The 22,457-nt window shown below is 35.2% G+C and overlaps 1 protein-coding gene across 2 annotated transcripts in view; it reads right to left on the minus strand.

The window, feature by feature from the left end:
• Positions 1-229: 229 nt before the first annotated feature.
• LOC137847624 (guanine nucleotide-binding protein subunit alpha-14) overlaps positions 230-22,457 on the minus strand; it is a 78,057-nt gene continuing 55,829 nt past the window's right edge. For both annotated transcript variants that reach the window (XM_068665865.1, XM_068665866.1), the window contains 5 exons: positions 10,921-11,075; positions 9,064-9,192; positions 8,321-8,450; positions 6,781-6,934; positions 230-5,812 (listed from right to left, as the gene is read on the minus strand). In XM_068665865.1, coding sequence (XP_068521966.1) covers positions 5,622-5,812; positions 6,781-6,934; positions 8,321-8,450; positions 9,064-9,192; positions 10,921-11,075 — 759 coding nt within the window. In that variant the 3' untranslated portion in view covers positions 230-5,621. The remainder of the gene's footprint in view (positions 5,813-6,780; positions 6,935-8,320; positions 8,451-9,063; positions 9,193-10,920; positions 11,076-22,457) is intronic.

The raw sequence follows: 22,457 nt of genomic DNA on the forward strand, positions 1-22,457 counted from the left end.
CCTCCCCACTGACAATAAAGTAAAACTGAATTTTATTTGACTGGAATTTGATTATTGTTTTTTTTCCATATATGCTGCATTAATAGTTGTGTGTTTTTGTTTTTCATTTATTTACAAGCGACACTTATTCAAAATTTGGTGAGTAGAAATTGACAAATGAAGTCAAATCCCGTCTCTGAGAACACGGGGTCAAGCTTCTGTTGCAGCAATACAGACATTAGTCTTTACCTTTGTAAGGACAGTTTTATTTACTAGATTTATATGTATATCATTTCCCTCTGGTGTAATCTTTTTATCTTGATACATTGAAAAAACATAGGTGGCATTGCCAAATCACCAGCTTCTTATGAAATCATCTTTTTTTTTCCAAAAAATTATGTTCACATGCCATTAACTATTTCTTATCTGTACCATTTCAAAAAATACACTCACATATCAAAAATCACTAAAATATTTTGTTCCTTTTGAGTTATTTTTAGTAAATATATCCGCAAATAACATTAAATACCATAAACTAGTCAACACAAGAATACTACTGCTATGTAATGGTAGTTAAAATTTAACACAGCACAGTCCTGAATATCAAGTTCAAACCCTCAGTTTTCTAATTATTCTGCTGATGTAAAACAGTTTCAATAAATGTCCCATACATGAATAGGATTGTTCAGTCTTGTGGCTTGTTTGTAAATATTTCCATACTATGTTTAAATTTATATTATGTCTGATTTGTATGTATTTCCTGATCTTGTATTAGCCTCAAGAATTAGATTATTCTGGAAGCTATTCAGATTTTTCTTACCCTTCTTGAGCTTTTCACATCTGAATTCCAGAAAAGAACAATCTAAAGATTGCATTGCTTGGAGCCATGTAAGTATTGTGCGAGGCAAGAGTCTGTAGCATTTCTTCAGCAAGTCATACAATTCTACCATACTTTTTTTTTTTTTTTCCTAAGATTAAAGTCTTCCTTCACAATAGGGTTACAGCATTGGTGCAGAGGGGAAGAGCAACTGACATCTACCTGGACTTGTACAAAGCATTTGGCACTGTCCCTCATGACATCCTTGTCTCTAAATTGGGGACACAAGTATTTGATGGATGGAACACTTGGTGGGTAAGGAATTGGCTGGGTGGTTATACTCAAAGAGTTGTGGTCAACAGCGTGATATCCACGTGGAGACCAGGGATGAGTGGTGTTCCTCAGGGGTTGGTATTGAGACCAGAGTTGTTTAACATCTTTGTTGGTGACATGGACAGTGAGATCCAGTGCACCCTCAGCGAGTTTGCCAATGACACCAAGCTGAGTGGTGCGGTTGATGTGCTGGTGGGAAGAGACCTGGACAGGCTTAAGAGGTGGGCCTATGTGAACCTCATGAGGTTCAATAAGGCCAAGCGCAAGGTCTGCATCTGGGCTGGGGCAATCCCCAGCACAAATACAGGCTGGGCAGAGAATTGATTGAGAGCAGCCCTGGAGAGAAGGACCTGGGGATGTTGGTTGATGAGAAGATCAACATGATCCAACAATGAGCACTTGCAGCCCAGAAAGCCAGCCATATCCTAGGCTGCATCAAAGGAAGCGTAGCCAGCAGGTCAATGGAGGTGATTATTTCCCTCTGCTCTGCTCTAATGAGACCCCACCTGGAGCACTGCATTCAGCTGTGGGGCCCCCAGCACAAGGAGGACATGAACCTGTTAAGACTGTGTGAGGACATGAAGCTGTTAAGACATGAGGAGATCCATGAGGATGATCAGAGGGCTGGAGTATCTTTGTTGTAAAAACAGGCTGAGGGAGTTGGGATTGTTCAGCCTGGAGAAAAGAAGGCTCTGGGGAGACCTTATAGCATCCTTCCAATATGTAAAGGAAGCCTAAGGGAAAGCAGGCAAGGGACTCTGTCAGGGAGTGTAGTGACAGGACAAGGGGGAATGGCTTTATACTAAAAGAGGTTAGATTTAGATTAGATATGAGGAGGAAACTCTTTACTCAGAGGGCAGTGAGGCCCTGGCATCAGTTGCCCAGAGAAGCTGTGGATACCCCATCCTCGGAAGTGTTCAAGGCCAGGCTGGATGGGGCTTTGGGCAACCTGGTCTGGTGGGAGGTGTCCCTGCCACCTGACAGTGAGTTGGAATGAGGTGATGTTTAAGGTCCTTTCCAACCCAGACCATTCTGTGATCCTGCTCTGTTGATTCTGTAGTGACTAATCCTTACTGAAAGTGCAGCAAAAACTGAAGGAGTATCATTGTGTCCAGTATCAATGAAACATTCACCTCTCAGGAGCTAAGGATATGTGTGTGTCAAGTCTCTAACAATTAATTACCCTTTTAATGTTGATCAGTTAATCTAAAACTACAGAGGATGGGTTTAAGGTTTGATTTTACTAAAAAGCTTTTAGTTTAAAGTTACTAAAAACAGCCAGGGTGATGGAGCTGTCCATCTTACTGTAGTGTGCGTATTATTTCTGAAATTAGTTCAAAACAGTGGAAAAGCTTGTGGTTTTTTTTTTGTTTGTTTGTTTTTGTTTTTTACTTTTACTTAAAGCATTGGGTCCATGCATTTTAGAAGAACCTGTTTATTACATGTAGGAACTGTTGGTGAAAAATACTGCTAATATGCACCATGTATTTGCGATTTTTTCTGATGCAATGCAAAGTCTGTTTCTGACTTGGTTTTTATGTGTATTATGCTTGTCTTGTGAAGCATGTCAAAATTTTTCAAAGAATACTTTTCATTCAGAAAACTTGCATTAATCATCATCTTATCTTGAAATGCAAATTGACATATTTTGTTGATGCTATTCTTGAATGTCTTATGCTTAGGTTTTCCTGCCTATAAATTTATTGCCCATTTAAGATTTGACTGTTATTACCAGTGTCTTACTTAAGAATTTTATGGTCAGTATATATATGCATCATCTAGGAGCTCATCATCTAGAGCCACGATTTTTGCTTATGTGACAGTGGGTAGGATGTGAGTATCTAAATTTCCATTTAGAGCAGACACAGGATTTTTATAAAGAGGTTTTTATTTTTTCCAGGGCAAATCTGGAACAGTAATTCAAAATATTCCTGTAATACTTTAAAGGAGCAGTGAATTCCCTGTTAAGTCTTCTCCTACAAGGAGTAAAAGAATGTCCATTGCCATTCATTCTTGTTAACTCATCATCCCCTGAGCAATATATCAATAGTTGAAGCAAATGTGACTACTGGAATAAGTATGGCAAACTAGGACACTAATAGGCAAAAAGTGAGAACAACTCAATTTTCATTTTGTTGGATCTCTTTTTTTTTTTTTTTTTAATCTTTATGGATTTTCACTTTGTGTATCAAACACGTAGAGAATTACGTGCAGAAGCGTGTCTTGGAAAGTGACTTTACAAATGTTTTAAAGTGTTGATTGTGAGGTATTACAGAAAAGCTTATACTGATGGGTCCTGTAGAATGGTAACTGTCTCACCATCTGCAGTGCTTGTTCTCCAGAAAAGCCTGACTCCCAGATTCCTGGCATGAAGGTACTCTTCAAATAGCCAGAAAATCTTTACTCAGATATGAAAGTGCTGAGAGTTCAAGTAGATGTTTTCCCAGGAGTTCCTACAGAGCTCAAAATTGGATCAAGAAGTTCAAGCACTTGGGTACTTTATGCTTTCCTTCATCAACTCTGCTTCCCTAGAAAAAGTTCATATTTCTGTTTCTATGTATTTGGAAGTTCTGAAGTAACTTTTTGTTGTTTTGTTTTGTTTTCTTTGAGCAAGAGTGTTTAGCAGAGAATTGAAATTGGAAATTACAATTGGAAGAATTGTAAAGTTAATATTTTTGGGAGAGGGTAGGGATAACCTGTTGGGAATGCAGAAGATAAGTGCAGAGTCTTGCTGCTGTATGCTGGACTTTCTGTTGCTCCTCCTTGGTCTTTTCTAGTTTGACTAGTAGTACTGTATCCTGCAGCACCTCATTTCTGCACTGTTCCCTCAGTGCTGATTATTGCCATATAGCAGTATGGGCAAAACTGTAAAACATTGTTAAGAACAGTCTTCTGCAGCTTGTTCCAACACTAAATAAAGAACAAATGAATTAAATGTTACAGGCTGTTTTCTCATTAAGAACCAAAAAGAGCTCTGGACATACTTTATCTGTACTGTTAGGCAAAAGGTACCTGTGCTGTTGAATTTGTGAATCAGTAAACATCTTTTATGGACAGTGAAAGGTCAGGGTGTGCTTTTCACAAGAGTGATCTGTGAGGGCTATTAATCCAGCTCAATACACAGATATGTTATGTTGCAAATCAAATAATTTTTAATCTTTCTGTGATGTATGGAAATCACTATTTCATGTTGATATTAAGAACCGTTGCTATAATACTGCTTGGAAAAATGGTATTGTCATTCATTTATATACAAGAGAACCTTGGCATGTCTTTGGAGCTGAATTAATGCTAGTAACAAGCAGTTCAACTAAAACAATCCCTTTATTGGTGTTACTAGTTAATTAAATGCCAATTACTACCATGAGGTTTTGCAATGGGTAAAAAGGGCTTTCAAAATTGCTGGGGTTGGTCTGCCTAACGTCTTCAGACACTGCTGGTCTGAGAATTTTTAATCAGATGAATAAGAATTGATTGAGTATTAGTGATCCTGGCATCATTACCGGAGAAGTTTGTAGATGGACAGTGCATAGATCATGTAATGGCTGGAAGTCTTTTGGAGGAGAGGTTTTACTGGTTTCTAATCCATGCAAAACTACCTGTGGAACTCAATAATGGGAAAATGAAAAGTGTAAAAAGCAAGTTAATAATGCAAGTTACTTTACTGACTTGGAGGAACTTAAGGACTAGATTATCCACAGGCAGCTGTGTGGATAACCTTCCAGTTCCTGTGGCAGTGAATCCTGAGAACATTTACTAAATGTCTTGCTGCTTAAGAAAAACTTTTTCTCATAAGAAAAGAGCAAACTCCATGGCTTACCTGCAAGATCCAAGTCTGTCATTCTTTAACTGTGAACACTATACTATTATTGTTGAGCATTTGAACAGAAATGCAGTAAAAGGAAAAATCCACAATATGAAAAAATCCATAATAATTAATCTTTTGTAATGCTTCCTAGAACATGCCATGGGTTTGGCATATTAATGCTACCAAAACATGCTTCTAAAAAGTGTAACACATTTAACCCAGTATTTTGACCATGTTGTGTTCAGAACAAGAATTAAAAAATATCTAGCACTTTAAAACAACACCAACTTGTCATCTTTAAGGCATCACTGAAGGCATCACTGATTTGCAGTTTTGTATATGATTGAAAATGGTAAGTTTAAAAAAAAAATGTTAGGAAAATACCACCTGGGCAGCAATGTAGTTACAAACATTCTTTTAAATGTTCTTAATTCCCACAGCTGTCACAAATTAACTCACAGGCAGCGCTAGTATGGAAAATATGAAAAGAGATTTTTAAATGTATAGTTTACAAAGTAAATGTTGAAACTCAGTCCTTAAAGTTCTCCTAATCCATACTTCAGTAAATATAAAACCCTCTTCTCATTTCTGTAAATGGTATTTAAAAGACACTTTTTTTTTTTTTTTTTAATCAGTACAGGCTGTGCTATGAGTAAATCACACTCATACAAGCACGTTTTTAATTTAAACCAGATTGAACTCCCTCAGGTTGAGTTGCAGGATCGTGTCCTTGACAGCAGCAAAGACAAAACGAATATTTTCTGTGTCTGTGGCACAAGTGAAGTGGGAGTAAATTACTTTCTCCTTGTCGGGGTTCTGATCCTGATACAGCTTCAAAATGAAGTCTCTGGCAGCTTTGACATCTTGTTTAGGTCCTAGTCAGAAACACAATTGGTGCTTTTAAACAGTTGAAAACTATGTTGGTCAGGAAAGAAATATGACAGTATATGAACATCCTAACTTCATGTTTAAATATGCTGTGAATGCTATAAAGGCATACTCCCCTTTTTGGAATTTTCTTATTCACATGTTAGTGGGGCAGAAGATGCTGTAACACTGTTTACTATAATGTGTTTTTTTTTTTTTTTTTTAAAGTAAATATTACAGTTCAAAGAAATTTATTGTAATGCCCTACACAACTGAAATTACCCAGCCCATTTTAATAGTTTGCTACACTGTTGTATTATCCTAAAAACCATGAGAGAAATTTTATAAAACACATGTAGTAAACAGGTCTCTCTTTAGCCAAGAAGGGTATCTGTGCTTCCTCTGTAGCTGTGAAATCATTGCCACTCCTTTCTAAATTAGTTGAAGGATGTCTTGTAAAATATAATACTGTATTAAGTTATGGAGTATATCTGTGGTTATTTTCTTCATTCTTTTGGGTACTTTAATTATCAGTAATGTTTGTTAAGGAAAGTTATTCAGACTGTTTTTTAACTTTGAACTTTAGTTATAATAAATGTAAAATTATACTGTGGAGTTGGATTAATAACCATATTACCCAGGTTTCCCCTGTCACTTGAAATTAAATATAGGTGGAAAAGGTGCATCTGATAACTTAATAATGACAGTGCCATACAAATGGTAACAGAATAGCTGCAAGAAATGTCTTAAGAACCCATCGGCAATGGTTCAGTTAACACAAAAAAAAAATAAAAAGCAACTGTAAAACTGAGTAACTTAAGATTGTATTCGAAATGATAGGGTAGAAAAGCAAAGATATGAAGTATACTGAATAATTCCACTTTCCCTGCTACATTTAATGAGGAAAAGCTGATTTAATTTTATGTTTGTGCTTATGCTTTTATGTTTGTGAACACAGTCTGGAATAAATGCTTACCCGTGTATTCTGGAAAGTAACTAATTAGATCAGAATACATGATTTTCTCTTCTAGAAGATCTTTTTTATTTAAAAATAAAATCACTGAAGAATTCAGAAACCAGGGATATGTAATGATAGTTTTAAATAAGGCCTTGCTTTCTTCCATTCGATTCTGTAGGAACAAAAATGAATTTGAAGTTACACTCTCTGAAGAGTAGCATATACAAATCACATCAGACAGAGATCATAAAGGTGTTTTTTTTTGTTGTTTTTTTTAAAGCTATTTTATAGTATATATGTGTGTCTGTGTATATACAACCTTTATAAAGTGCAACTGCAATTCACTGGTTTATTATTACTATTTGTTTACTGGGTTTTGGATCCCCACCTATGAAGAGCATGAAATCAAGGTAAGCCTTGATAATTTTTTTTTTTTTTGAGTTTTTGTGTGAATTGGTGAGCAGTTATGAACTGCTAAATGAAAGCCTTTCATGACTTTACAAGTGACTATTGAAGCAGGCTGTATCTGATCTGTGATCTTGATGGTTTTTCTCTAAGGACAGTGATAGGGCGCAGAGGGGAGGAAATGGCATGGGGTTGTCATGGAGCTGACAGGGGAGGTTCGGACTGGGTATCAGGAAAAGGTTCTTCACCCAGAGGGTGGTTGGGCACTGGGACAGGCTCCCCAGGGCAGAGGTCATTGCACTGAGCCTGCCAGAGTTCAAGAAGTGTTTGGGCAACGCTTTCAGACACATGGTCTGATTTTTTTGTGGTTTTGTGTGGAACCAAGAGTTGGACTCGATGATCCTTGTGGGTACCTTCCCACTCAGGATATCATTTGATTCTGCATTGTAACATAGCTAAAGAACAAGAGCATAGGTATTCCTCTATATTAGTAATAAAGTCTGGTCATGTTGTTCATTTCAAGAAAGATATCAAGAACAACACAATTGGAGATTGCTGGTTGACATTTCTGAACACAAATTTGTGATGGAAATATTTACCTATAAGCATTTACCTATATTTACCACATAGACTACTGTCCAAAATAAACATAACAGAGTATCTGAGACAGTAGAAGTAAAAATATTACTTACAGTTACCTATGTTCGTTCATCAAAAGATGACAGAAAACTTCGAAGACTCATTCTAAACTACAATACATGTTGTGACACTGCAGCAAGTGAAGTTAGGTTTGCTTTTCACAGTTCAAACAGATCTTGAGAAAACTGTCTGATAAGGGCTTTGTCAGGGTCTTAAATAAATAAATAAAACCCACAGCTGATTACAGATGATTGAGGTAGTTTTACTTGTTTAGAGATATTGTTAATATTAATTTTTATACATCCTGAGGCATGGTTTAAATCATGTTTTTAAATTAGTTTCTTCTTTTTTTCAGGTAGGCTGTTAATTTAATACAACCCAGGAAGCAGATCGAGCAGTCACAAATGTAGTTCTAATATTTTCAAATGCTTTTATGAAAGACATGTAAATGCTGTCTTTCTTACAAAGGCACACACCTTTTTCTGTACATAATTTAGATATCCCCACTCCTTACCTCATTGTCACATTCTGCCAAGACTTGATCGTATTCACTTAATGCAACTAAGAAAATGATGGAAGTAACACTTTCAAAACAATGAATCCACTTCCTTCTTTCTGACCTTTGGCCACCTACATCCACCATCCTGTTAAAGAAAAATACAGTCGACATTTTAGTTGTTTCCATAACATACTTTAAATATATCTAAAGACCTTATAATAGCGCACCTACCTAAGTTATGCTTGAACCATGAAGGTCTATCTTAATATTATTTGTTCTGTTTAATATTTAAATTCTTGCTGAAGTGCCACAAATTTCACTGCACTTCACTGTAAGTACATAAAGCATACATGCCATGTGAGGCACAATACAAACACAATGCTGTTTTATTCTGTGTTGGTAGAAAATCAAATAGGTTTAAATAAATTTCAATAAAAATACCAAAACATGGTCCATTTTGTATCCACATACACTCCAAAATCCCTCTTGCTCCCCCCAAAAACAGTGTAGTCACATCTCTATTCAATGATCAAAATTAAATACATTCAGGTATGAATTACACTCATATCTTATTACAAGTACCACCCCCCTCATTCCAGACTTTTCGATTAAAGTAATAGTTTAAAATGCATAGTGATTTGGATCAAGTGCTGAAAATAAAATACCAATTGAATACAAAAGCTTAAAAGATCTTGGAAGTAAAGTTTCAGCAACTACTTTTGTAATTGTATACTGAATCATTTGACAGGCAGTCTTACCTAAATATAATATTTTCTAAATCAAAAGGATACTCAATAATTCCTGTAGTTGGCACTCTGACTCTAAGAATGTCTTGCTGAGTTGGCACAAATGAGGGCATAGCGATACGATCGATGTCAGTAAAATAACTGAAAAGTTAGGTATACAACATAAACAAGATTAATGCACTTCCATAAATTAATCATACAGATGCAAAACCAGACTGATCAGTGATCAGAGAAATGTTCCCACAAATGCAGCTGAACAAAAATTCACTGGTGTGTGGCATAAGAGCAATTGTTGCTGGCATAAAACAAAAACCTTTACTTACCTGACACTTACATGTATGTTTCAGACAGAATAATACTAGTTAAAAGAGAGAATGCTTGAATATTCTATGGACAATTGGCCTATACCCAAAATTATTAACTTTATTTGTATAATCTTTGTTTCTACCTCAAAGTAAATATGATCATTAAGATTTGAACACATATATCAATCCTAGCTATAATGCTAAACAACATTCCTCCTATCCCCTAGCATTTTATCTGTGATGCTAATATTTCATGTGAATGTGAAAGTGTGCTGGACAAAATTCAGAAGAATAATTAATGGAAAGCACTGCAATCACGAATGCTTCCATCTTACAAATTTTAATGTAAAAGTTGATGCATTTAGTTTCTCTTCTGCTGGGGTCATAATTGCCCTCCCTAGTTTCACAAGGCTCTTGTGCTTTTCACACATAGCTGGAATTAAATTCTAGGAAGACATTCCTGTGACTAAATAAATGAGTGGCATGTGAGCAAGTCAGACACAAAGAACTGATGCCTGGTATCCCTGTCTGCAATCTATCTTCCCACCACTAGAAAGCAACATTAGATCACCCTGAATGCTACCATGGCCTATAAAAACTGTAAATTGTATTCCAAATCATTCCATGTGTTTGTAGCACAAACCTTCCTTTATTTGAGCACTAATTCTCCCTCTTTCTCTTTGGTGACAGAAGACGAATGTCAGTGTACTCTCTTCTTGCTGCCCAGTCATCTCTCACATTTGAGCACCAAAATAAAAAATGCTCACACTAAAATGTTAGCACTTTTTTAAGTTTTCTCTTTAGAATGAGAAAAGTGTCCAGCAAATTAACAAAATGCTATTGAGATGCTTAATTGAGATCTTAACTGCAATTAACAGTAAAATAAAGATTTAATGAAATTTAAAGTAAAACTAGTTTTCCATTTTGGTTAATTTCTTAGAAAATGAGGCTAGAATAGACAGACTGCTAAGTAGCACCCTTCTCTAATAAGTTAAAAACAAAGCAGACAAACATCTGTTAGGAATAAGGTTTAACACACAAGAGCAGATTGCCCAAGTGTAACCATTTTGAATCAAAGTTTACCATAAATGCCCCATATGAATGTTCCTTGCTGAAATATAACTTTACTGCTTTTCAACCTTGCAGAAACATACATTTATTTTTTCTGTTTTCTTAAAGCAATAATTTTTCATAATTCCAGGAAAAATAGGGGAGAAGTTTTTATTTATAAAATTCTCATTCTTATTTATACCCTAATATTTTTTGTGTAATTATGTGCTTTCTGACCTGCCCGCTTGTTGTTAATGTATTTAGTACAGCTGTTTTTCGTGATTTCTCCCATGGGAAACTCAGTTATGTACCAGCTGCACTGACCTCAGAATTGGGAGGGATAATAGTTCTGGCATCCTCAGAAAACCTCAGATTAGTTTGTTTCATCACTTCTGCTTAAAATCTTCTGTTTATCACAGGCCAGCAGAGACACAGGTACAGATAATAAAATCAGAGTAAATCTCTCTCTTTATTAACTACATTAAGTCTAATTGTCATTAGGTAATGTACTTACTATTTAGCAGAGTCTGAGAGCTGGTACTCCCTCCGTCGGTCATAACACTCTTGAATTCCTGGGTCCTTCCAGAGATTCTTGATTGCTTCAACTTGCTTTATTTCCAACACTGTCACTTTATCCACTTCCACTTCTCTGATCATCTGAGCACTCTCCTAATTAATTAAACAATTACAGTATTGTGAAAGAGTATTGCTAACTGCCAGCATGCAGAATGCACTCTCCCCTGTCTTTATAATAAACATTTCCATTGATGAGACTGAGCATCAACAAGGAATCTAGGAGAAAGAAAACAGTTTCAGTCTTTGAATGTATTGAACTTTTGAAGTCAAATGACTGCTACTGAATGTCTTGACCAAGTTAATCTCACTTACCGTCACTCAGTTGTGATTTATTTATTTATTTTTTGAAAGGGGACTTTTACTGAGGCCAGGAGGAACTCTAAACTTACCATTCTAAAATTCAGTAAATTTTAATACCAATTTGTAACAGTTGTAACTTTTCTAAGTGTCTAGATATTTTTTTTTTTTAGTATAGATACTGTTGTTTCTGGACAGAGCAGAGGCTAACTACGTGTAAAAAATCATCAAGCAGACATCAAATTCCTGCAAGGCATCTTCTGGTTCACACCTATCTCATTTAGATACAGGCAAGGTGTTACTCTGTGGAAATAAATGATTTTTAATTGCTCTCTGCTGTTAATTGTTAGAGGTACTGCAAAGAAAAACATATGTCTTGCTTTTAAGGAACATAGAAGAATATATCAAAGAATTTATCTTTCTCTATTAATACTTAGTGGGTTACATACAGATGTTTGCTAATACCTTTAGAGCTCTTAAAAAGTATTGTTCTAAAATGCATTTAGTATTGAAATAAATTATTTTGTGTTTTGAACATAACAGGTTGGTTACTGCAAATTCATTTTTTTGACACTTTTTCCAATACATTCCTAGCTGTCATCAAGACTTTAACGTACATTCTCTTTAAAAATGAAATAAAATTTCTTCCCTATCTCTTATTTAAGCTAGGGAAAGCCACAGATAGTAACACTGCATACCAAACTGTTTTATGTACCAGACTCCAAATTTTATTTTTCTGTTGTTGAGTTCCACTACAAGGAATTCCAAAAAAGAATTATTAAATGTTGTCCACACTTTCTAAGTTTACATTTTAAAAAGCATCTTCTGTTATCGCCAACAGCATACCACTGAAGTAGTTTAAATATGAAACTTTATAATGGGATTTTGCCAGCAAGTCAGCTTCATTGTTACAAGCAGACAAGGTCATATTTTAAAACCTTCTCTGCAACTTGGATGTATGCTAGAAGTATAGTTTTATTTTCTTCCAAAGCTAGAGTGGAAATTTATAGAATTCTCACTTAGCAGTAAGAAGCTAACCCAAGAAACATTGTGAAAATAAGCTGCACGGCATGAGCAGTAGGTGGTTCTCAGAAAGGAAAGATAGGAGTTACTAACATGAGAAGAAAAGGAAAGAAAACAAAACAAATACACAGTCATTACAGACTAAATCAAGGAACAAAGAGGGGAAATGCAAAACAGCACAAACACATGTTAACAATATCAGTTATTGGCATGAATTTTTATTTTTTTTTAATGAAATACAAGCAACAAATACATTCCAGAATTCATCCTTAATTAAAATACGAATAGCACATTATGCTCTCTAAACATGGTGTAAGAAGGAACAGCAAAAGTGACAGGAAAAGTATTGTTTATGTTCAAAATCCCTATCCTGCAGTTGCCTTACTTCAGACTGATTTTTTTTTTTTGATTTTTTTTTAACAGATCTCTGCTTTTAGATGGTGTGGCATGGACAGAGAAAAAGAATACAGGTGGAAAAAAAAAAAAAGATAAGGAGTATTAGATACAACAGAAATAGGTGACTAGTTTCATTAAACAAAAAAACAAGCCTTATTATGATCACGGAGAGAAACTGTGCATAAAAAAAGTGGAAAAATTATCTGGCAAATCCACTCAAAACCTGTGTCTAAGCTGTTTAGAATATCAAAAAATCTATTAGCCTTTTAAAAATCTATCAAATTACTTTTGACTGGAAATCCAACTTAATCCTGCATTGAAAGGCCAATAGAAAATGCATAACAAGCACAGTATCAACATTAAATTTTTAATCTGTGTTCTTCAAAAAGGTATACTGGAGAGGAACAAAATTATCTGGAGAGGTCTTGCATGTTTCTTTTTGACTTCACACAGTAATTTAACTGGGTAAAAGTCGTTTTCTCATCATTTGTGGAAGTGCCAAAGAAACATGCACAAATGCCAGCTGAGTGGGTACAGTATTATAAAGCAACAAATCTTTGCCCGATATAAGAAATAGGTAATACCACAAATAGCAATTGCTATTTCTTAGATACATAAATAAATTTTATTTTGAGCTGTTACATGTAATGCATAAAACTGATTATTTCAGAAAAGCTTCTATTTGGAGGCTCTAAATCTCCAGACTTGGGGGGGGGGGAAGACAGCAAAATATTTTGTGATTGTAAGAGCCAAATTTAGATACATACTTGCTTCTTCACCCATAACCTAGAGTATTATTCCCTTTAAATGCTTTCTAAGAAAAGTGGTCTGGTTTGGAGCAATAAATACTGAAAGCATTTCCCAAATGCTTTTCCAGTGGTGAAGACAGGAATTATTTATTTAACAAGTGCTGAGAGAAATAATGAAGCTCTTATTTTACTAAGATTTTATGTTTTATGCTGACCTCACTTTCACACCCTGGATCCTTCCTCATTTGGTGGGCAAAACAAGGTACAAAATTTTCTATAGAAAGACGTATAGCTGTTTCTTCACAGAAAATAGAGGATCACAGGAATGGAAAGAAAACGAGTATTCAGTATTGGAAAGTAACAAGGACACCCACTTAGGGGTGTGTAGTGCTATCCAGAGGCAGTTTTTATCAAGAGTTATTTAGGCACTTTAAGGTGTTTAAGTTACATTACAAGAATAGGAAGTTTGTATCACTGAAAATAGCATATGTTATATCTCTAATCACTTGTACAGTGCCCCTGAAATATGGATTTCCCTCCTTACAGAATACATAGGAATATGCAATTATGTACTTGCCTCTTTTCCATGTTATGTGTAAGCCCATAAATTGAATGGACAATTTTGCAGTATAATGTAAATTTTGCAGAATAAATTTGCATTTTTTTTGCAAAATAATACAATGTATTTTGGAAGTCACTGTGTTTTACTAGAACCATGTTTGTATTCATTTTCATCTTTTTTTTTTTTTTTTTTAACATACTCATCATCTAATTTGACTTAATGAATAGGGTGTGTTTATTTCTAAAGAAACAAAATGAGAAATCATAAAACAGAAAAGAAAAAAAAAAAAAGAGGTTTTATATTTGACCACAATGGGTACAGGAAGCTTCTATTGCCAGGCTATATATAGTTCTAGTAGAAGTTGTTGATTAACAAATAACATATTAAGTTTTACTGAGAAGTTATCTGAATTTCAAATTCTGTTGGATCGTTGGTGTTGAACATTCTCTAAAATGGAACCAAAGACAAATCCAAACACTTAAAGCAGTCAGTCTCTCAGTACCAGAAAGGCTACTGTTTATTAAGTTTTGCTGAACTACAAGTAGCTTTGTACAAGTAGTGCAAAACACAGCTCCCCTGTTTGAGGTATGTTATTTCATATCTCTATTATTAAAAATAATTACTGATGAACACAGGGATGTTTCTAAAATTAGCTCACAATCACCTATGACAGCTTTGTTTGCATATTTGGATACAAGAGAAACTGAACATCAACAAATTACCCTTAAAACTAAGGAGAAGCTAACAACTGGCTGAATGGTACATAAAATGTATACGCTACTGCTGTTGTAGCAGTATTGTAAGAACCACCAAAGAAAGAGACAAAAGTTAAGTGTATTTTTAAAGCTGGGTTGGCTGCAATTTCCAAGTGAAAGAACACTTTGGAAGAAAATTAAGAAAGATTAAAAGAGCAAGAAAATTTTATAACTCAAATATTTAGAATTGGACACTGCACTCTAAAGATAAACAAATTTTGCTTATTCTGCAGTCTCTCATTATTCAGATTTAGTAATGCATTGTTCTATTGATACGAAAGGGTACCTGGTCATAGTCTGGATATCTAGATAGGAACAATAAATTGAGTTGAAGATAATTTTTTGCACATTAAAGCATTAAACTAGTGAATTAATACCATCCTGGTTGTGCATAAAACACTTACCATAAGCTTTTATTGAGTATTGCTTCCTGAACCTATTTGGTCTGCACCCGTTGTCTGTAGTAAGGTGTTTTTTTGTTTCTTTTTATTTTTTTTCCGTCATTATTAATTCACCTATGATAATAGCAGCAACAGTAAACAGTATACTAGCTAGCAGTAAGCAAAGAAAGGCTAGGAAATACAACTGTAAAAATATCAGGAAAAATCACCATCCAGACTGTAATTGGCAACACAACTTTTAGCAAAGGTTTGATTGAAAACAAGACCTCACAGTCAGGTCTTTTATAAAACTTAATGGATTACGCATTTAAAAATAATTTTAAAAAATAATAAAAATAAATTAAAAAAAAAAAAGAGAGAGAGAGAGAAGAGAATCACAAGGGCTTTGTTTTCTTCTTCACAAAATGAAACAATTTGCAATTGATCTTCCTATCTTTTGTTAAATTTTATGTTTGAGCATCCACCTATATGTAAACATCAGACAACTTTGGCAAACACAAAAGGGTTGATTCCTGCAGGAGCCAACTGAAAGTGAGCATATACTTGTATAAATATACAAGTACACATATTTGCAGCTTCCAAAACTCAGATTTCCAGCACTTCTAGTTGTCAGGGGGAAGACAGAAGTGAAAACTGTCAGTGTAACATCCATAGATATAATCAACTGACAGCCTTTCTTTCTCTCCTAGTTGGTTTCCACTCTGAACAGAAACTATTATTTGGCACACTGCAAAAATGTTTGGATTACAGCTTGAATTAATGATCTCCATTTGAAATAGTGTCTTTTATCATTTATGGTTTCTTGTTTTCCTCTTTTTTTTTTTTTTTTGGTTTGTTTTCTTTACCACCCATTGCCATCAGTAATAGTTTTAGAGAACTGTGTGCAAGTGCAAGAGTGAGGTGTATTTGTATTCTTTCCCACATTTACATACCCAGAGTAGGTTTAAAAAAATAAGGGGAGGAGAGAGAGTTGTCACTTTTATTAAAGCATTCAATATCAGGCCTATATGGGAATGTAATAAAAGTACTACACTTTTAAAAAAAATAATAAATAAATAAATATTTCTTTTGCAGGATGAAGAGACCAGAAAGAGACACAGAACCCCTCTAATTACGAACTATAATGCCTCCCATAAACCAATTCTACTGGTCTATTTATGCAAGTGGGGATTTGTACACATTAACATTTCTTTTTTCATCTTCGTAGAAAATGTATGCAGTGTTAAAATCTTTGGTCTTGCTAGAAACAAAATAAGACTGAAGACTTGCAAGTAGAACATTGCTTCCTGCTAATGTAAACGATCACTGAAACCTTGTTTGAAAGATTGAGCAGAAGCTTCACTTTCAACATGAAAGCAGTGCTATCAAGTTCTAAGTTCAACCTTAAGCACACATGTAATTTTTCTCCATGATTACACCTCACAAATAGAGGGATAAGTTTCTGTTTCTTAAAAAAAAAAAGGGGGGGGGGGGGGGGGGGGGGGGAGAAGGGGCTGCTAGGTTCCTTTGAAAAAATAATTTCCCTAATTTTCTGCAATATGTATCATTTAAATAGAAATACAGTCCTCAAGATCACTAAAAAGCATCCACATAGCCTGAAAATTTTGAGATTCACAACCACCTCTCCAAGAAGGAACCAAAGATGGTTGGTGAATGCCTTCTGGAAGCCTCTGTCATTCTAACCCCCCTTTGCCCTAGATTCCATGTGCCAAAGGACCAAAAGGACCATCTGCTGCTGCTACTGTCTCCCTGAAGTTAACTGTTTTCTCAGAAATTTCTTCTGAACTCTAAAATTACAAAGAAATTTTGCTAGTAATGATCTGGAGTTGACTCACAAGCTGAATGAAAATTAGAAGTATTATCTGGGGAAGGAAGGGAGGAAATACTTTCATGCAGCCAGATTTATAATCACTTGTGTGATTAGTCATTTTGCGCGCAGTATTTTTAGCTGCTGCCTAGCATGGAACTGTCTCACACGTATATTGATGATTTTGGGTAATGTTTCTGATGCCATAAAGAGTCATGGAAGTAAATTTTCCATTTGCCTTTCAAAGAACAAGACTGGCCAACTACTCTGAAGTCTTTCATATTTTGTCCCATATATTTATTTAGCATAAGTATTGGCAATGTGCTAGCAATAGCAAAGTTGGTATAAAAGATTTGCTTTGAAAAGGAGCCTGGACTAGCACCATCACTGAGTAACTGGAAGCTATATTTTCAAAGAAGTTCAGCATCAGTGCTCAGCTACAACCTTCACAAACCAAATATCTCTTATAAAAATCCTGGTAGTATTTTGAAGTTTCAAATATACAAAATAACTCCAGTAACTGATTAGACCACATGCCATTGAAGCAGATGGTTGAAGGATGTTCCTAGGAGATCCCTACACAGTGTGGGATACATTGGGTGAGAAATGCACTTGAGAAAATTCATTCCTTTTTTTGGGGGGGGAGGTGTGTGTGTGTTTAGGGGGAGAATTTCTCAGAAAGATTAAGTAAGATAAGACTCATGGGCTGTTTATGCTCTTAACATATCAGCGCATTGTAGCCAACCTAAAAATCATCACTCATAAAAAAATAAAAATAAAAAAATCACACACACACGCAAAAAAAAAACAAACAAACAAAAAAAAAAAAACATAGATGGGGAATTTGTTTTGGTCAGCTTTTTTCTTGAAAGCACACTTTGCTCACATCTCAGGTTTCTTCATCTGAAAGCATGCTTATTTACATAAGCCTGACTTCCTCTCCTAGATAAGAACAGTAATCATTTCACTGCTCGTGCTCATGAGCAGTAATAATCATGTAGCTTCTTCATGTAAGTTATTCTTTCTTAATGTGACTAGCTAGAATGACAGAGAAGCCATTAGTGAGGTCAAAGCAATTAAATTTTGTTCTTTTATTCTAGGAGGATGAACTGATTGCATTTCCTCAATCACTATACTAATATACAGTATACTAATATGTTTTATATCATCAGATAAATCTTTCAGATCTTTTTTGAAATTCTGTGTTAACAGCAGAACTAAAACCAAGTTGTCAGCAGCAGTCTGAATCTTCAGATGACTGTTTAGCAAGGTAATACCTTCTCTCTGCTCTTCAGGCTTCCCCTGACTGTACAACCAAAGATGAAGTGTTACAACACTCTGTTGTAACACTCTGTTACAACAATATATAAGAAAATCATGGTCAACCAGTTACCTAGTCTTAGCCTCAACTCATTTTTAAAATACAGCCAGGTCAACATTCATGTTCCTAAATACAGCCTACATTAACTGTCCAAGTAAAAATATAATTATTTAATTGCTTAAATTTTATTCATCAAATTTTATAAACATCATTATTCAGTACCTCCTCATCTATAACCTCGGAAATCTGAGCATCAAGAGGTGAAATAGGTTTCTACAGCCTACCACCATTCATTCAGACTTTGATACACCTGATTAACTGTCACCCCATTTCTCTATTGTTTTAATCAGCTAGTCATTCTATGCCAACAAAATTGACATAAGGGGTTGCTTATCATACTCCTTTGTGGCTAACAGGATTCTGAAATTACAGTTGTCTCGAGGCAATTCCTGAGCTTACTTGAATAAACCTCAGTTCCAGTTCTGTTGTTTTTACATCATTACTAGGTCTAGGTAGCCCCACAAGCTGCCTACAGGGATACAGCCCACAAGGATTGAAGCTGCATACAAAGACTGTTTTCTTTCATCCAGAAATGAAAAATACTGGCATTCCTACAATATATTCTCTTTGAGATGATGTGTGTGAACTTGATGATCATATGTTGTTAAAATAGTGGAAATGTGAAAATTTCAAGTTGACATCTAACTACTCTTTGGTTAATTCAATTTGAACCTATGTGAATTGCTAATAACTTCCAAAAGTATTTCATTTTTGACATAGGTGTACCCTGGTTGCCAATAAAAGATCACAAGTAGAGACAAAACCATAGAATCACAGAATATTCTCAGTTGGAAAGGACTCATAAGGATCATTGTGTCCAATTACTGGCTTCACACAGGACCACCCAAAAATCAGACTTCACGTCTGAGGGCGTTGTCCAAGGCTTCTTGAACTCCATCAGACTCGGTACCATGACCACTGATCTGTGGAGCCTGTCCCAGTGCCTGACCACCCTCTTGGTGATAAATTACCAGATTATCAAACTGAGAAGCAGTCAAAAGACAGAATTCATTCATTTGATAACGCCATATTCTTTTTCAAGAGCACTGAAGATTTTACAAGAACAGAAAAAAACAAAAACAAACAAACAAGCAAAAAAAAACCATTCTGATGTTTCTCATTTTTATATTTGTTTAACTTACCCTGGACCTACTAAAATTCACCAGTTCCAATCCGTGCTGTTTCAAATATTAGTAATACAAGAGAACAGCTTAGAAAAACCATATATAGTAAGTATTGCAGTAACATACCACTGTTAAGACAACTGGCATGATAAATTAAAGAGATTACATTTCTGTTTCCCAGCAGTGCTTAATAAAATGAACTAAACTGAATTTTCATCCTCTTCAAATAATAAATGAATCCATAACAGAAAGTGTTTCTTTTCCTGAAGAAATCATTCTGATTATCTAACCCTGGAACCCAGACTAATTTGGGCTACAGAATTTAATCCAGCAAATCCTGCACATAGCTTCTGATTTACTTACAGCATATTATGAAAAAGGCAGCTAATTTTTGTGTGAAGATGTGAATGAATATCTCTCATTGCTTCAAAGGTTAAATTGGAGGAGCACTCCCTCCCAGCACACAACACCAAACAAAACCCATCCCTGGGTTCTGCAGCAGTACAGCACTAATGCTTCCTCAGCGCTGAGGCACAAAAACAAAATCCTTACACATCCTCTGCAGACCAATATTTTCTTGCCAGCTTCTCCTACACCAAGATACGTGTAACAATTTTCTCCTTCATCCAAACACCTTTATCACAAAACCTGCCAGAACCTAATTACCTTTGAGATCTGTATCTGTAAATTTGGCTGACACATCAATGGGTTTAAACATTACAAGGGACGCAGAAAGGTAGCCAAGCACACAGTACAATCAAAAAACACTTGTTCAAGAGACTGGACTCATTACTTAAAAATGTCTTCCTGCAATATAAAACAATAGAAAAGCCTTATGAATTAGCCACAATATGTTTTAAAAAAAATTTCCCAAGGAAGAGAAAAAAAATGTTTCAAAATCCCATGATTCAGTTCTATGTGTATTCAAACTAGGGAGAAAGTTGTTGTGGGGGATTCTGATATTAAGTTGGTTTGTACATGTATTCCACCACTGACTGCAATGGAGTTCTGTCAGTGCAACACTGAGTCAGGAAAAGCATGAATAAAGCTCTCTGGAGGTACAATATATGTAGATTCCTGAGAGGAAGGAAGCAAATTCAGGGCAAAAAGTTGTGATTAGATAATGTTAATCTTAAATCAAAACAAAACACAAAAATGCAGCTGGCTAAGATTAGGAAATTGATCCATGTTTTAATTTCCTTCCTTGGAAGTAATGAGATTCTCAGATCAAAAGGTCTTCATCTCTGTTCTGTACAGCCCTGTGTTTAGCACTAACCTTTCAATCAGTCAGAGAATTGGGACTCCTGTTGATACAGACTACTTGGAGATTTCCTAGGCTGAGGAAGGAGTCTTGATTAGTGAATTCAGAGAAACAACACAAATCAAAATTCAAGCATTAAGATGAAATAGAATTATCTTCTGGCAAAGCAACAAATTCAACTATCAGTCCAAGAAAACAGCTCTTTGTATAAAGTTTCTTACTTCTGAGGTGCGTAGATTTAAAACACTGGAATTATTACAGGGTAATCTGGCAAGCACGAGAGGAAAGTGACATAAATAGTTATTTAAAGATATGACTAATATTTACATAAGAGCTACTGAAGTCACAAAGTGGTTCTTCAACCAACTGAAGACTGAAAAGATATGGTGTTGTAGATGTCTAATATCTACAGTTTGGTTGAAGTTCACTGGTTTTCCCCCTAGAAAACATACACCTTTCCACCTATTAATGTACTAAAGCTCTGCAGGAGTAAACACAAGAATTTCAAGATCAAATATTAACTCAGTTATTTTGTATGTCTGCTAAAATATCTGATCTGCTTGCAAACAGAAAATGATCAACTTTTGGGGGGTGATTGTAGATAATTAGAATGTTGTGCAAAGGAAGTTATGCAGTGAGTAAGTATGAAATAGATATTTGCAGTGTGCCAAAATTTAACAATTTCATGTTTCTACGCTCTGTGTGCAACTTCTTATATTCCATTGTGTTGAGGTTCTGCCTCTCTGACCTCAGAAAACAGACACAGATAATTTAAAGTTTATGACAGAATAAATAGTATCTCAAAAAAAAAAAAAAAAAAAAAAAGTATTTCCTTTCTAGGACTGTCTCATAAAAAGACATATACATGAAAAGACAAAAACTACTTATCTCTGCATCAAGAGCTCTAGACATACATGTAGCAGCAGCTTGGTCTCTGCGTATGTCAAATAACAAAACTACTAATAAACAAAATTCTTGGAAAAAAATTATTTCCTGAAATGATATTGTGTCATTTGGTCTCTATACACAGTTTCCCATCCCTGGTGAGCACTGGATTACTTCTGACACAATAGATTCTGAACTGAATGTAGAAAGTACATGACATCACATGCCATCAGCAGGCACCTTCCTTGCATGAAATCACGTATTGTCTTATTCTTAAGATGTGTACTGAATGTCCAGCTTGAAACTAACAAGAAATACCTCATGCCCTAGGAGACTTCATGTTAAGAGCATCTTGAGAAAATGGGACTTCTGACAACCTGAACTTTCTGCAACATGTTAAAAGAACAAAGGAGGCAAATAGCACAGTTCCACCGAAGCCTTTCAGGACACAATGCTGCATTCTCATAATCACTCAGTCCTTGATAATGACAGTGGCCTCAATATGCAAGATGATTCATAAAAACATATTTTACTTTATGAGACTAACTGTAACATTTCACTTGTTAGCATTAACATTTTAGTTATACTGCAGTACATACTAGGTTGGTTCTTCCAAATGCTTCCTTCATTGTGAAGTAATGCAGAAGTGTAATTTCTAAAAAAAATTAAACACAGGAAGTACCAGATGTCTAACAATATCTAACAATCTGCTTTACCACATTTCCAGTCCATATTTGTAGACATAATTAATTTAGATACTGTTGCTATCTGAACTAAAATGAACTCCAAGTCTTTTGATCTTCACCCATTACTACAGATTGTTTTTAAGGACAA

This window comes from Anas acuta, chromosome Z, assembly GCF_963932015.1.
Source record: "Anas acuta chromosome Z, bAnaAcu1.1, whole genome shotgun sequence".
NCBI lineage: Eukaryota > Metazoa > Chordata > Aves > Anseriformes > Anatidae > Anas > Anas acuta.